Source organism: Cajanus cajan, chromosome 4 (genome assembly GCF_000230855.2).
Source record: "Cajanus cajan strain Asha chromosome 4, NIPB_CcT2T_4, whole genome shotgun sequence".
Lineage (NCBI taxonomy): Eukaryota > Viridiplantae > Streptophyta > Magnoliopsida > Fabales > Fabaceae > Cajanus > Cajanus cajan.
Window position 1 is genome coordinate 46,342,776 of NC_138520.1, and position 17,717 is coordinate 46,360,492.

At 34.4% G+C, this 17,717-nt stretch overlaps 1 protein-coding gene across 2 annotated transcripts in view; it reads left to right on the forward strand.

Annotated features, from left to right (window-relative positions):
* ASG3 (SNF2 domain-containing protein / helicase domain-containing protein) overlaps positions 1-17,368 on the forward strand; it is a 42,814-nt gene extending 25,446 nt beyond the window's left edge. For both annotated transcript variants that reach the window (XM_020378065.3, XM_020378132.3), the window contains exons 12-17: positions 9,708-9,833; positions 9,920-10,581; positions 12,886-13,031; positions 14,628-14,792; positions 16,454-16,568; positions 16,671-17,368. In XM_020378065.3, the coding sequence (XP_020233654.1) occupies positions 9,708-9,833; positions 9,920-10,581; positions 12,886-13,031; positions 14,628-14,792; positions 16,454-16,568; positions 16,671-16,695 (1,239 nt within the window). In that variant the 3' untranslated portion in view covers positions 16,696-17,368. The remainder of the gene's footprint in view (positions 1-9,707; positions 9,834-9,919; positions 10,582-12,885; positions 13,032-14,627; positions 14,793-16,453; positions 16,569-16,670) is intronic.
* The last annotated feature ends 349 nt before the right edge of the window (positions 17,369-17,717 follow it).

Consider the following 17,717-nt stretch of genomic DNA (forward strand, 5'->3'; position numbering starts at 1 on the left):
AACAATAGCAACATGTTGTTAAAGTGGTATCATTTTCCATGACTTGTGTTGTTATTTTGCGTCAAGTTCCAAAGAATTTGGAACTTTAATTAATCACATCTACTATATCTCCTTTCTAGTGCGACATTCACTATTTTGTTGCGTCCTAATCTAGTTTGCCATTTTGATCCATAGCCCAATTTTGTGGCAAAATCTTAAACAACCATCATTTTCTGTCCTTGTTGACAATTTTTTTGGACAACTTTTCAGAGTGTGGGTGAGTTTGCTAATCGAAATTAAATTAAAAAGACGACAAGGAACAAATAAGACAAACTTTAGGGAATAGTTAGGGAGGGTATATGTTTGTTCGATGCTAAGAACTAGGATCTTAGAACCATCTGTATGAGTAACAAAGGGTAGATAGTCTGGAAAAACGAAAGACCAAAAAGATTTTAGTTACTTGTCATGTGATTGGAGGCATCAAGTTTAAAGACGAGTCGAAGCCTTTGAACGTGGCACAAGTTGCCTCCTCTACTCTGAATACAAATGTTATTGTTTTCGTTGCCAAGTATAATCATCTTCAACTTTGAGCATCTGACTTGCATGTCTCATGTGTTACTATTGTGGCTCAATCTAGTCATCCTATAACCTTTGTTTCTCAATCTTCTCTTGGACCCTAGATGTTGGGCTCTAATACTGTATAAGATTACTGAGAAAATGTATGTATTTGACCATACACACGCTGCTTTATTTATAATCAATAAGGATATAACTAATGAAACAAATAACAATTGTAGTTCCTAATTTTCAGCTATACAACAACAACATATTTCCCTATGTTCATAAAGATAAAATCATATCTTTAAAAATTGGCATAAATTTCTAATTTAGAGGGAACAAAATATCCTCTAATTATGTGTATTAAGTGTAATAAGCTTATACAAACGGGTATTTGTAGTGTATTTAGACTTGGTTTTCATTTTGGTGGGAGAAGGTTCTTTCAAGATATATCGTAATTGAATTTGTTGGTTCTTTTGAAAAATTAGGTTAAATGAAAACTGATTTTCGACCTCGTAATATAAAGAGATCATACAAGATATATACAAGAGTCCTATGCTATTTTAGGAAATATAATAACTCTATTTTATTCTAGAATCTCTTGATTTATGAGATTGTTCCTAATTATTCAAATCTGTACAGATTACAAGGAAATATACAAATTTCCTAATTTATTCTTTCCTAAAATACTATTTGATTTCCCACACTCCCCCTTAAGCTACTGAATAAGTGTTTTTCATTCCCAGCTTGGATACAATTTTCTCAAAATTTTGACTACCCAATCCCTTGGTAAGACTGTCTGCAATTTGGTCTTGAGAGAACACATATGGAGTGCATATCAAGCCACTATCAAGCTTTTCTTTTATGAAGATTCTGTCTACTTCAATATGCTTTGTTCTATCATGCTGCACTGGGTTGTGGGCTATGTTGATTGTTGACTTATTATCACAATAGAGCTTCATAGGTCCTTCCCATTTTATCCTCAAGTCTTCTAAGATGATTTTAAGCCATAGCAACTCACATATACCTTGCGCCATGGCTTTGAATTCCGCTTCAGCACTTGACTGAGCCACTACACCCTGTTTTTTGCTTCTCCAAGTTACAAGATTTCTCCCCAAAGAAAGGTGCAATATCTTGTAGTTGACCTCCTATCCACAATTGACCTTGCATAATCAGCATCTGTATAGGCTTCAAGCTTCACATTACCATTCCTTTTGAATAGAATTCCTCTTCCTGGAGTTCCTTTAAGGTACTGTAAAATTCTGTGGGCAGCTTGTAAATGAGTCTCCTTTGGCCTATGCAATATCTGGCCTGGTATGAGACATATATATAAGTCTGCCCACTAATCGTTCATACATCTCCTTGTCAACATCTTCTACATTTCTAAGCTTTAGGTTTGGTTCTAATAGGGTACTAGCAGGTTTGCAAGCTGCCTTGCTAGTTTCCTTGAGCAAACCAGTGATATATTTTTGTTAGGATATAAATATCCCTTTCTTGGAGTGGGCAGCTTCAATTCCCAAAATCTATTTTAGTTTTCCCAAGGTCTTGATCTCAAATTCCTTGCCCAAGCATTGGCTCAATAATTGCTGCTCTTTATCATCTCCAATTAATATTATGTCATCCACATACACCAATAAAATTGTTACTCCCCCTGACTTGGAATGTTTAAAGAACAAAGTGTAGTCCCCTTGGCTTTGTTTGTAACCGAGGCCTATCATAACTTTAGTAAACCTGCCAAACCTTGCACGGGGGGACTGTTTTAGCCCATATCATAGTAGTCAATCCCGGATAACGGAGCGGAGCGGTCGACCCTAAAAATGGGATAGTGGGATGACGCGGAGCGGTATAACCTCTATTTTAATATTTAATTTATATATATTAAATAATTAATAATATATATAAAAAAGCTAAAAAAACAAAAAATAACTTTAAATTCATGCATTAAACATTTTTAATAATTAAAAGTTCATAGTACTCAAACAATACATAATATAAAATGTCTTCAAAACAAAGTGCTAAAGCTCTAAGTAAAAAATTAAACATTATAGTTTAATCTTCTTCCTCATTAAGATTAAAGTCTTCATCTCCCTCAAATTCATCACCCACACTAGCATTAGAATTATATTCTTCTTCTTCTTCTATTTCATCATCATCCTCGTCTTCTAGTACTTCCATCACTTCTTTTCCTTTATCTTTCTTGGATGTAGATGAAAATGTTGATGTCTTGTTCACTTGTGTTTGTCTTCTAGTGTATTTCAAAGGTTCACCAGCACTACTTGCCTGGGCAACATCTCTCCAAGTCAAAACATCATCATCAAACACCAAGTCATCTTCAAAATCATCCTCATCATTCTCTTCTCCCAACATCCATTCATTGTTATCATCAACTTCATTTAAAGCAATTGGATCAATTGCATCTTGACACTTAAAGCGTTCTTGAAGAGCTTGATTATATTTAATAAAAACCAAGTCTTGAAGCTTTTGGTGCTCAAGCTTACTTCTCTTCTTTGAGTGAATCTATAATAATTTAAGAACATGACAGTTAGTTAATTTTCCATTTTCAGTAAACTCAAATTTAAATCCATTAATTGATTAACATACATGCTCAAAGGTACTCCAATTACGCTCGCAACCAGATTAGCTACAAGTTAAGCTTAGTACCTTAATGGCAATAATTTGCAAATGTGGTGTATGTCCTACATACATCTTCCACCACTCAGCTATAAATGCAAATTATTATATAAATAAATTATCAAATAACTATAAAATTTGTAAGTGAAGTTTAGGCTTAAGAAAAGTCTCACTTACTAGGAGCCATTTTAACCCTTGCTCTAACTGCTGCAGGAATGCCAAATCTTCCTCCTGCCCTTTTATATATTGCCAACTGATGGTGAACATTGTCTATAATGTATTATTTTCACTAAGCCTATCAATACATTTGAAAAGGCCATCCACCACTTCATCATCAACATCCATTCTTGTTGAATTTTTATAATAGAACTCAAGATTTAGATAATATCGTGCTGCATGCAACAGATGATGGAGTTGACAATCCCATCTTCTATCAACAATTGCAAATATATCCTTATATTTTTCTTCATTATGAATAAAAGAAATTTGAATTGCCTCTTTAGCCCTTTCCATTGCTTCATAAATGTAACCCATTGCCGATTTTTTTTTCATTATCTACCAACCTCAACACACGAGTAATAGGCCCCATAGCCTTTAAATCATAAACAATATCACTCCAAATTGTAGGCATAAGAACAATATCCGTTGCTTTTTTCCCCTTAGCTTCTTTGGCTCCTTTTGATTGCAACCATCCTTCAAAGATTTGCCTTTAACTAGTCGTTGCAAAGTAAGGAAGGTGGTAGCAAATCTTGTAACTCCATGCCTCACCAATTTGACCTTATTTGTATACTTCCTCATGGTGTTCAGGGTCAAGGTATGATTATAAATGTAACCCACGAGCTTGATGCCTCTTTGTATTACCCTTTTAACTTTAGGGATCTTTCCAATATCTTCTAGCATCAAATCAAGACAATGAGCAGCACATAGAGTCCAAAATAAATGTGGTCTCACAGTTTGTAAAATTTTTCCTAAAAACACAATAACAAAATAATTAAAATAGGAAGTTATAACTTATAATCCTATGAATATAAAATTAGAATATAATTGATTCTTACCCGCCATAACATAATTGCTTCCATTATCTGTTACTACTTGAACAACATTTTTCTCTCCAATTTCCTCAACAAAACTATTCAAAAGTTCAAACACCTTCTCACCGGTCTTGGTATATTTAGAAGCATCCACACTCTTCACAAACATTGTCTCCATTGAACAATTTACCAAAAAGTTAATCAAAGTTCTATTTTTCCTATCTGTCCAATCATCAGACATAATTGAGCACCCACATTTTACTCTCTCCTCTTCATGGCCCTTCAATAAGCCCTTGGTGTATTCCAACTCTTTTTTAAGGAGTGGCACTTTTAATTCATGGTAGCTTGGTGGCTTTAAATGGGGACCATAGGTGCCAATAGCTTCAACCATCAATTTGAAGCTCTTTGATCTAGCAACATTGAATGCAATTCCATTCTGATAAAAAAAGCAAGCAATGTATTGAATTACCCTTGCTCTTGCTTCCTTATTACACGCATCATTGAAACTTGTTTGCCACAACCCCTTATTCAATTTGATACTTTCTTCTGCCTTTCTAGTAAAGTGCAAATCAAGGGGACCTTTGACATTTATACCCCTCCTCTTGGTAACAGAAGTGGCTTCACTTGATGTGGATGAAGGTCTCTTAATTCTAGCAATGGCTTGGATGTCATCCTCCTCTTCATTTTCATCCACACACTCCATATATACTTCTAAGGCAATTTTTTTACTCTCATAGGCAGCCTTCATTTCCAATTTTAGATCCCAAGGAATTTTTCTACAAGCACCTACATCGCCTTTTATTCCAAGTTGATGTTTTTTTGCTCTAGTAATTCCTCTGGTAGATGTTTTTAGACAAAAGTCACACGTGACACTTTTCTTATTATTTTTTTCTTTTAAGTTGTTCCTCTTCCAAAAGACATCAATATTGTCACCAATGGGCTTAAACATTTCTGTTGTGGGAGTGGGACTAGAATTGGGGTTAGTTTCAGTTCCAGTAGCATTTGGTTGGCTCATGATTACACCGATTATCAAAGACAAAAACAGCCTAATAAAAAGATAACAGAAATAGAAATTAAAAAAAAATAAGCTGCTGAATTAGAAATAAAGAAGCAGCTGAATTAATCAGAAATTAAAAAAAAAAGCTACTGAATTAGAAATAGAGAAGCAGCTGAATTAATCAGAAATTAAAAAAAAAAGTTGTTGAATTAGAAATAGAGAAGCAGCTGAATTAAATTTAATCAGAAATTAAAAAAAATGTGTTGAAATAGAAATAGAGAAGGCAAAAGAAGACAAACGAGACGAGACGGACCGGAGGAGCGTCGGAACTGACAAACGGAGGAGCGTCGAAACTGACAGACCGGAGGAGATGTCGACAAAGACGCCTGAAGAAGACAATCGGAGTGTGTCGTCGCTTGTCCCCGAGAGAGAATCGTGTCCGAGAGAGAGAGGAGAAGGAGTGCGAGACATTGACAAAAGAAAAAGAGTGGTTCTACGAGAGGGAGAAAGGAAGAATTAAGGCAAAAAAACCCAACTAAAATGACAGACTTACCCTAAATGAAGGATTTGTCCAAGACGTGCCGCGATTCTGCGATTTTTGACGCTCCGCTCCGCAATCGACACGGTCGCTCGAGACGTGACAACATCACAGTTGCGGCGTCAGGCCGCTCTGCTCCAGAGCGCCGGGATAGCGGCCGCTCTAACCGCGATTGACTACTATGGCCCATATAATGCCTTTTTCAACATGCAAACAATGTTGGCAGCAACATCTCTACCATATTCCGAAAGTATCTCCATATAAATTTCTTCTTCAAGGTCTCCATGTAGGAAAGCATTCTTAACATCAAATTGTTCCAAGTTCCAACCATAATTGGCAGCAAGAGACAATATCACCCTAACTATGTTCATTTTGGCAACTGGAGTAAAGGTCTCCAAATAATCACCTCCATAGGTTTGGGTGAACCCTTTGGCAACTAGTCTTGCCTTATATCTCTCAATTGATCCATTAGCCTTGTATTTCACTGTAAAGACCCACTTACATCCAACCGGTCTCTTTCCTATTGGTAAGGTGACTAACTCCCAGGTGTTGTTCTTCTCCAATGGTTCCATCTCTACATCCATGGCTTGCCTCCATTTTTTATCAGACAATGCCTCAGATAAGGTATTAGGTACAAGTGTATTGTTTAGGTTTACTAGGAAGGTTTTATGGGTAGGAGAGAAATTTTTAAAAGACAAGTAATTTAAGAGAGGGTAGAGTGGCTGTTTGGTGCATTTTCTTGTCCCTTTTCTAATGGAAATTGGGAGGTCAAGATCATTTTGGGTTTCAATTTCAACTTCCACAGTTGGAGAAAAAATTGTTACCTCTTTTGTGGAGTCGAGTTGGATTCTTGAACATGGCTTTATCCTGAAATGGCCTTAGTCTTCCTTGAGTACACCAACTTCTTACCAAATCTCTTATCTTCAACATCTCCTTGATCATCTTCACAATTAATTTCATTTTCACAATTAATTCATTTTCTTGACCAACTTCCCTTCCTTGACTTGTTTCACTTGGTACAACTTCAATTTGATCTGGTTTAGGTTCAATTGTTAGGTCTATCAAGTCTGGAAGAGTGGGAAAGCTAGAATTACTTTCCTAGTCTTCCTAGAAACTCTCCCCTTGAAGATAAGGTTGATTGAAATAGCCCCCTTGTTTATTAAAGGTAACATCCCTAGACACAATTTTTTTTGGATGGGAGGTGGTAACATTTATACCCTTTCTGAGTGGATAAGTAACCAACAAAGACACACTTTAAGGCTCTAGGATCAAGTTTCCCCCTGTCTATACTATGAATATGGACATATGAGGTGCACCCAAAAACTCTTGGTTTAAGATTATTTGTAGTGGACAGGTTTGGATAGAATGATGACAAAGCTTCCACAGGGCTTTTTGATTCTAAGACTCTAGAGGGTAGTATATTGATAAGGTGTATTGTTGACTTGCTGTAAGAACAGCTTCCCCCCAAAAAAATTTTGGGACACTATTTTGGAACAATGCTTGGGTCTGATTTAATAGATGCCAATTTTTTTTCTCTGCGACCCCATTTTGCTGTGGTGTTTTGACATAAGAAGACTCATGAATTATACCTTCTTTTTGTCAAAGAATTAAGCACATGATTTAAGTAATCTTTGGCATTATCTGACCTAAGTCTTTTAATATTAACACCAAATCGATTTTTTATCAAGGAGTGGAAGTTTAGGAAGACAAAACTGACTTTAGATTTTTGTTTAAGTAGGAAGACCCAAGTGATCCTTGTACAATCATCTATAAAGGTGATGAATCACTGAGCACCAGACACATTTGGAACATTAGAAGGCCCCCATACATCGGTGTGAACATGATAAAAGGGAAACTTATTGGAAAAGATACACACTTGTGCTTAGCAAGTTCACACATCTCACAATGAAGACTCTCAACATCTAACTTGGTAAACAAAGAAGGAAAAATAATTTTGATAACTCCAAAAGAAGGATGTCTCGGTCGACAATGATAAAGGATGATTTTTTCTTTGTTGGTCATCATAGATTCAGATATGAAGGAGTGAGAGATTTTTTTCTTGCTGGACAGGCTTGGATCTTCAAGATAGTAAAGGCCATTCCATTCTCTAGCATGTCCAATCGTCCTCCTCGAATCCTTGTCCTAAAATACACAATGATCGTTGTAAAAAACATTACATGACAAATCCTTTATAAGTTTTTGTATAGAGACTAGGTTGGTGGACAACATTGGGACATGGATAAGATTATTAAAGGATTGATTTGTATATGTCCTTGACCAGCTGTAGTTATAAGGGTTCCATCTGCTGTGACAATTTTCTTGTTGCTATGGGGAATATGTTGAGAAGTGTTTGGCTAATGGTGTGATGTGGTTTGTGGCTCTAGAGTCCAATATCCAATAATGGTTAAAGGGTGTGTCTGAGACATTTAATTCAAAGGAAAGTGGAAACTTACCTAAGTATGCGAAAGAACACACACATGTATGTTTTTCGAGCTTACTAAGAAGGGTTCTCATCCTTTCTATCTCCTCTTGGTTAAGATGGGCAGTAGTTTCTGGCTTTTTTTCTTCATTTGTTCCAGCAACAACATAAACTTGTCCTCGCTTCCTTAAGGAGCCTCCTCTGTATCCCCCTTCTTGGTCTTCATTTAAAGGCTTCTCGTACAACTTCCAACACTTCTCTCGAGTATGACAGGGCTTATTGTAGTAGGTACACCAGAGACCATCATCTTTTGATCCTCCTTACTTCTATTTGGATATCATGGCCAAAGTCTAATCTCCTTTATGGTTAGCCACCATTGCCGAGTTCTCTACTGCGCGACTTTCTAACATGAGACTCCTTCTACTTTCTTCACTTCTCACAATAGCCACCACTTCATTGAAGCATGGTACCTTTTGCTTCCCCAATATTTGAATCCTAACTTGATCAAATTCAGGATTCATACCAACAAGGAAATCATAAACTATCTTGCTCGATATAGTCCTTACATTTGGCTTTTATGACTCTATAATGGTCTAGCTCCATCCATAATGATTTCAGCTGATTGGCATATTCCGTAACAATCTTGTTCCCGTGTTTTGCTACCAAAGTTTTCACCTTTACTTCATATACTTGAGCAGCATCTTTGGCTTTAGAGTAGGTTTGCTCTACTGCATCCCAAATCTCTTTAGTCGAGTTAAGGAACATGCGTGTCACTAATTTCTGGAATCATTGAATTCCAAAGCCATGCCATGATCATTGAATCTTCCTCATCCTATGTAGTAAACTTGGGATCCTCTTTATTAGGTCCAGACTCTGTTAGGTGACTCAACTTCCCCTTTCCCTTCAACACTATATGAACAAGTTGGGCCCACTTCAAATAATTTCTTCCATTTAGTCTATATGCAGAATGAATCTCCAGGTTGTTGGGATTGGGTGTTCCCTGTTTTTGGGGTTGGGTTCACAACTTCCTCTTCCCTTGACATTATAGTAAGGTGGCTGAGTGGTGAAGAATAAAAGGAAAGGTTGTGCGATTAAGGCACAGAGAAAACAGCAGGAGAAAAAAAATGTGCAATGAATTTATAGGGAAAGATGCAGCAGCAATGCAGGCATCCATCTTAGGGTTTATAATGCGTAGACAAGGCTTCCTAGGTTGAAAGCTTTGCTACCATCTGGAAAATTAGGTTAAATGAAAACTGATTTTCTACCTCGTAATACAAAGAGATCATACAATATATATACAGGAGACCTATGCTATTTTAGGAAATATAATAACTATTTTATTCTAGAATCCCTTGATTTATGGGATTGTACCTAATTATTCAATATGTATAGATTACAAGGAAATATACAAATTTCCTAATTTATTCTTTCCTAAAATACTATTTGATTTCCCACAGTTCTCATGATCAGTTGACTGATATGTTTACCAAGTCTCCCTGGTAAGTTGCTATCACATGCAAGTTCAAAGAATTTACTATTGCATGGTATTTTTAGGTTATATTCTACGAGCAAGATTGGAACCCTCAGGTGGACAAGCAAGCTTTGCAGAGAGCACATAGAATTGGCCAGATGAACCATGTGTTGTGTATAAACCTTGTTACAGAGCAGTCAGTGGAGGAAGTATATTTCTGTTTGTTACAATCTTTTATTCTGTGATAGTGGAGGGTATTTACATGGACTCTAGGAACTCTTATGTTACACTGTAGGTAATTATGCGGAGAGCAGAGAGAAAATTGCTGCTGAGCATCAATGTTACAGGTGATAACATTCTCAAAGATGACAATAAAGAACTGTCTGAAGTTGGAACTGGTGATTTGAAATCCATCATATTTGGGTTACATATGTTTGATCCCATTGAGATCAATGATGGGAATCATAAGGATATGAACATACAAGAAATTAGTGCTATGGCTGACAGGGTGCTTGCTATGCGTGATGAACAAATACTTGATAAGGATGAAAGGAAATTTGAGGTCAATCCAAGAAACATTTTAAAAGGGGATGATGTCAAGGAAGGAGTTTCTGCTTCTCTCTCTTGTGATCTTGGCCTTGACGAGGCTTCATATCTATCTTGGGTTAAAAAATTTGAGGAAGTGGCTAAATCAAGTTGTGACTCAATCATGGACTTGAGAAGCAGAAGAAACTTAGATGAGGAAAAGAGTCTAAAACTTGAGTCTGCGAGGAAGAAGGCAGAGGAAAAGAAGCTATCTAGGTGGGAAGCTCTTGGATATCAATCATTGAATGTAAAAGAAGCTATCAGCCCAACAGACAATGACATAACATCAGCTACTGGGTCTGTTCATTTTGTGTATGGAGATTGTACAGCTCCATCAAATGTTTGTTCATCTGATCCTGCTATAATTTTCAGGTCAACTCTTTAATTTGCCTCACTGCTTTTGCTCTTGTGCACTAAGCTTTTTATAATTACATTAATGAAGTTATTTTTCTGTTGGAGATTTCTTTCATTTGGTAGCATTCTTGTTGCATGATGATATTTGACCATTTTATTGTTGAACTATGGATTCTTTTCTTGTTTGATCTGCCTGATTGTTTTTAATCTGAAGGAGGTGTTTAGAAGCATTTTGCAGATTCACTATTATTCAGCATTATTGTAAATAGTACTTTAGGATAGGTTTTTTCCTTCTTTTTTTCTCTGTACGTATGTTTTGTTTTATTTCCTTTTATTAGGACAGATTTGCTTCTTGTCTTGTAATATAACTCTATTCTAGCCAAGTTATAAGCACAAGTCTATAATGTGAATGTTGTGAAAGAGAAGACAATGAGAGAACATAGGAGAGAATCTGTGTTTGAATTATGTTGTTGGATACTCATGAAATTATTGATAATTAAAGAAAGCAATCCAGATCATGGGATTTGATCTATGGAGATCAATTAGAATTAATTCAATCTGATTTGTACACCTAATGTTAGGATTTCATGTAATTAGAATTTGTCTACTTAACACACACATGGCCTGACATTGGCTACTTTGTTAGGATGGTAAGTCGATACAAGATGCATGAATATACACATGAAAGCTGTATATCGGATCTTGCAGTACCTTAAAAAACACCAGGAAGAGGGCTGCATTTCAAGACATCAAGTAGAAATGTAGAAATATTTAAATGTGTACTGGGCTGGTTCAGTGACTGGTAGAAGGTCAACAAATGGGTACTTCTCATTTGTGCAGGGGAACCTAGTTATTTGGAGAAGCAAAAAAGGTTTGTGGCTTCTAGTAGCGTAGAAGCTGAGTTCATATCTATGGCTCATGGAATTTGTGAAGGAATTTGGTTGCAAAGGATGCTCGAGGAACTTAAGGTCCAAACTAATAACATCATGAGTTTGTTATGCGATAATAAATCTGTCATTAGCATTGCCAAAAATCTTGTGCATCATGATTAAACCAAGCATGTGGAAATTAATTGCCATTTCATAAAAGAGAAGATTGATAATGGGATAATTCAACTTGTGCACACACTTTCAAGTCATCAAATTTCTGACAGTTTAACCAAGGGTCTACCTAGAGTAAATTTGAGAACTTGAGATCCAAGTTGGGAAAAATTAGGTTTCGTACTCCATTTTGTACCCTTAAGAGGACCTCCACCCTATTTCTTAGTGTTTTCGGTTGCCCGTATTTTGTCCATGATCTTATTCCATGTAAAGATGATTTTTCTACCAAGTCTCTTAAATGTGTTTTTCTAGGTTACACCCTCAACTACAATGATATCTTTTTTGTGCTAATGTCACTTTTTGAGTCGATTCCCTTCTCCTCAGTGCCCATTGGTGATGATGCTCCTTTGAATGTTCCTCTGGATGTTTCACTTGTTGTTCCAAACTTAGTTAATTGTCTTTTCTCCACCTCCATTAATTACATATCAACAACAATCTCAACAGATATGATACTGAGTCACCCTCAATGATCCAAAAATCTACCTTGCCTTGTCGATTTTCTATTGCAATTGACTTGTCCATACGACTTTCCTAGGTGTGAAAGGATATGCAAGGTTTTAGATTTCATCTTGTAATCAATTGGCATCAAGTGAAATTGCCAAGCAAATTTATAAGTTGCAACCCAAGAATTAAAGCAGGCAATGTTATATTGACTATAGACAGGGACAAAGTAAATAAACGGGACATGGGCACACAATAAAGGATGTCACTTTATGATGCAAAGTGTACCAGGTGATTATATTATATAGTGACTAAACCCAGTATCGTAGGCAATAATCTTGCTGTCATAATTGTAACTGTCGACAACTATATGTACTTTCATTTTAAATTTCAAATAAGTATTCTATGGGTTTAATTAGTTAAGATCAACTAGATTATTCAAATCTGATTCTCGCTTATTTTTTCCCCATATTATCCTTATATTTAATTTGTAATCAGGGTGGTTACTTAGGATTTCTCCTAGCCAATTTTGTGAATGCAATTCTCAACGTAATTCTGATCAATCAATAATAAGAATATCATTCTTTTTCTCTTAAAAATAAAACGAGAAATAAAGGAAATTAAATTACCGGGAAATAAATTTGTACCAAAGTAAAGAAAATATGGTAATAAAGAAATTAAGGTAATTAGTATCACATGCTTCAACAACTATGATTAAACTGTTCCATGTTGAAGAAGTCATTGATTTTATTAACTGTGAATACATAATCTGGTTTTGCAGCTGCGTTGATACATCCGGACATTGGGGCCGCGGTGGAATGTTTGATGCATTGTCCAACCTTTCTACGAGCATTGGTGATGCATATGAACGGGCTTCTGAACATGGGGACCTGCATCTTGGTGATCTACATCTTATAAGGCTTGATGGTGAGCACTGGTACTGAATAATTATGTTAAGTCTATATATGGACTGCATACAAGATGTTTCATGTCAGTAAATAAATATCAATACTACCCTGACCTACAAGCGTGCAATCTTAATTCCTTGCAATTTTCCAGCATAACATAATTGTCTCAATTATTTAACAGTCTTGCAATGTCACCACCACTGTACAACCACAGCAGCTATTTCTTCTTGGGGGTGTTATTACTTACCATTTTCCAAATTGTTTGTGCAAGAATATAATTTTTTTGTTTTGTTCTATATGTTAACATAATTTGTTCTGGTAGTTTTGGTGAAGTTGTTGAGACGTTCATGAACAATTTATCTCTGAAATAACTATTGCTGAATGCTGAACTTTAGTCAAGGTGTTATCTTTTTGTCTTCTGGAGTTTATGGGTATCCTCTGCAAGGTGGGGCGCGGCTTATTTTTGTTGCTGTAAATTACATTATGAATTATGTGATGCATGTTCTTTTTATTAAAAAAAAATGTAGGCTTAAATGTTTTTAGTTCTTGTAAAATGAAAAAGATTTGATATTGGTTCCAATTAAATTTTTCATCCTTTTAAAATTTGTAAACATTTTTGGTCCTTGTAAAATGTGAATTTTTATTTTAGTCTCAGTAAAATGTTTTTTCTTGATTTTCATCCTTATAAAATTTAAGTCACTAGTTTTGGTCTCCAACAATCATTATAAGATAGATAAATAATATTTTTTTTAAGAATTTATAGAAAATTTCACGTTAACATAATATCATAGACAATTGTGAGTATCATGACTTAGGATGGTTACTTGACCTTCTAATAAAAACAAAAGTAGTTAAAAAAGATTATATAACAATAGAAACTAAAAATAATAGTTCTAAATTTTAGATGAATAATATTTTTTTTAAGAATTTATAGAAAATTGACGTTAAGATAATATCATAGACAATTGTGAGTATCATGACTTGAGATGGTTACTTGACTTTCTAATAAAAACAAAAGTAGTTAAAAAAGATTATATAACAATAGAAATTAAAAATAATAGTTCTAAATTTTAGATGAATAATATTTGTTTTAAGAATTTATAGAAAATTTCACGTTAAGATAATATCATAGACAATTGTGAGTATCATGACTTAGGATGGTTACTTGACCTTCTTATAAAAACAAAAGTAATTAAAAAAGATTATATAACAATAGAAACTAAAAATAATAGTTCTAAATTTTAGATGAATGAAAAACAAAAGAAAATTTCTTATAAAAATCAAAATCAAAATTTGTTCATTTTACATGGACTAAAAACATATTTAAACAAAAAGTGTAAAGTTTAGCCAATTGTCACATTTAGTATTTTGGATTAGTGGTGTCTATGATTGTGATTATTTTGAGGGGAATTGCTTCTTTTTTTTTGGGTTCTCACCGAATGCATTATGAACTATTTTGAATACAAAAATAAGGTATCTTTGATTAGTTTGTTCTGTTCAAAACAGCTTATAGTAAAACTTTTACCGAGAGCTTTTCTTGTATGTGTTTAGTCCATGACGTGTAGAATATCTGTATATTGTTGATGCCTCTTTATTTGTGCCTTGTTACGTGTAGATGGTTGTGATGAACAAAATATGGATGGAAATGTTCCCAAAATGGTTGCTTTAGCTGTGGTTCAGTTTTATAATCCAAGGCGCAAAATCCCTCGCGGTGAAATCTCAGTTCCCCACTTGGAAAGCTGCTTATCAAAGGCAGCGTTCTCAGCAGCCCAGAATTCTGGTAACACACTTCCACATTTATTTAATTCATGTTTAATTTTCCATTTCCTTAGTTAATTTATCATATTGCCTTTTCTTTTGTTTATTGCTTACGTGCATGGGTGTGATTGTGCATCGATATGTATGATTATTAACAATTTTATTCCAAGCATAATGCTCCAAGTGGATATTGATGATTCATTTGCGTTTAAATACTGAATTGTTGTTACTGCAATACCTTGATCTTGCATATTTACTACCTTGTATCGTATCAATCATATTAACGGAAGAGAAAAGCTGGAAAGGAAAGTATATCTTCAGAAATATCATTAGTGTAGCATAATCTCACTTTGAAGTAATCTATGTCTCATTATTGTTGATGAAACTAGTTTGGAGTGAATGTTGATTCTCTTTAACTAGCTTCTATATGTTCCCAATCTTTTTCTATGGAATTGAAACTTACAAGAAACTTGAAAATGGTGGAGAAGAAAGGAGTATGAGATCTACCACTTATTACAGAAAAATAAGTAAGAGAGGTGAAGAACTTGCCATAAGGAGGAATTCCTTAATAAAAGTTCATAAGGAGATAATTTTTCCAAGAAAGAGAACTAGACTTTTGGAAGAGAAAACTCAATGTTATTTTTCATAAATTGCTCAAAAGTGGCCTATACATGGAGAAGAAAAGAATATATAGAGTTTGGTTAGTTTATGGTGCAAGTTAGTCTAACCTTGGTTAAGTGTAACCAAGGTTAGTTAACTTGTACTCAAGATAACCAATTGTAATTACATGTTAGATGTGACTAGACAAGGCCATGTGATTTGTTGGAGTTTTGAATGAATATAAGACATCTTGTCCCCTCCATGAAAGTGATGCCTAACCCACTTGTCTCATGCAAATGAATGACCATCCACTTGGACCATGTGTCCAAGGAGGTGCTTATGGGTTATTCAAGTCCAATAAGTCCAAATCTCCTTTTCTAGCTACGATCTTCCTAAAATACTAATTACAAAGAAATAAATTTTTATACTACTTGATCTAAAAATACAAGTTCAAAAATTAAGAAAATATTTATAAGGAAAAATATACATGAAGAAAAAAAAAAGGTAAGTTATTAAAAAATGACCTAAAACTTAATAAGAGTTTGAGCCTTCTTCCTCCAAGCCTAACTCACTCTTCTTGGATCAAGAAAAAAAAAAAGGTAAGTTATTAAAAAATGACCTAAAACTTAATAAGAGTTTGAGCCTTCTTCCTCCAAGCCTAACTCACTCTTCTTGGATCCTTTAAGACTTATCTCTTTGGCACTTCTTGGATCCTTTAAGACTTATCCCTTTGGCATGATGTCATCAATTATTAGAAAATTTAATGGAAAACCCAATTGCTATAGTTTATGTTTGATAGCATTTTTCAGTTTAGAGGATGTATCAGTATATGGAATTCAATTTAAGTTGGAAGCGTATCTTCCTTTACCCTTTTTCTATCTATGGATTGGAAATCATTTTCTTGAAAAACGGAGAAAATTATATTCAGATTATTAATACATTAATTAAATGAGTGAGGGCACTGAGCTCTGAGTTATTGTTGACAAGTATTTCAAAGTTCAAAAACTAAATCTGTATATGATTGTATTACGAGTTGACAATTGAAACATACTGATACAAAATTCTTTTGATTATTGTGCAAAGCATCAATACATATGCCACGAATTGGTTATCAAGATGGATCTGATCGTTCTGAGTGGTACACCATAGAACGGCTACTGAGAAAATATGCTTCCATTTACAACATAAATATATACGTGTAATGCTCTCTTATCTCTTTCCATCCATGCGCACGCTTAGTCAGATTAATAGATACTCATTCAGATACACTATCCTATACCTGACCTTCAAATTTTTACAGATATTATTATCGAAGATCACGTTAAGGCTCCAGGGTCATATGTATAATCTGGCGAAGGCAGTATTGAAAGCGTCTTGTTTAAGTAAGTGGTTCTGTAAGCATACATGTATGTATATGATAAAACAATTTAGACAATTGAAACAAGTGTTTTTGCATTTTATACTGGGGATTAAGAATTATATATATATATATATATATATATATATATATATATATATATATATATATATATATATATTACTACCTATGAAAGCTGTGATTGATGGTCAGTTTCATCATTTGGATCTTACACCGTATGTGTTGGTATTATTCAACATTATTCCTGCAGGTTTAATTGTATCATTAAGTGTATGTTTGGATATTTATTTATACATTTGCAAACCGAAATTCCCTCTTCTTAGTGCTCTAAAATAGAAAGTAATATCATTTTGTAATTTCTCCGTTGAATGTAAATTTGGTGAGTTTAAACAATAAACCACACTGAAGAAGGAAATATTTACTTTTGGAGGCTTTTTAACTCTAGATTTATAGTTAAATTTAATTAAATCTCAAATGTTGATCATGGAAATAAATTGAAAAGAATTGGAAAGAAATTGTGAAAGAGAAGAATAAAGTAAATTGAAATGAGTGAAAACGTAAATCAAAAGTGGGCAAATGATATCGAATTAAAATGAGAGGAAAAAAAAAAAAAAAAAAAACATGCATCGAATGTAAGAGGAAGGCAATTAAATGACTGCAAAGTAAATGAGCGAAGATATATAAATGGTTGGAAAGTTAAAGTGTTAAATAGTAAAGAACTTAAAGGTAGGCTTTAATTTAAATGGAAAATAAAAAACGATGATTAGAACAAATTTAGGTGCTTGATGTCTGTCTGTCTAATTGATGAGTGGCAAATTTGTAGGAATTTTTACAAGTTTGAATGACCCCAGTCTGCTATAAACTAGTATTTATTGCAATAAATTCTAATTGCTAATAACTTCCGCATACTTTTTCTAATAATTTTTTACATTGTTGTCGAATCATTGACTTTCAGTTTTGATTCTTCAG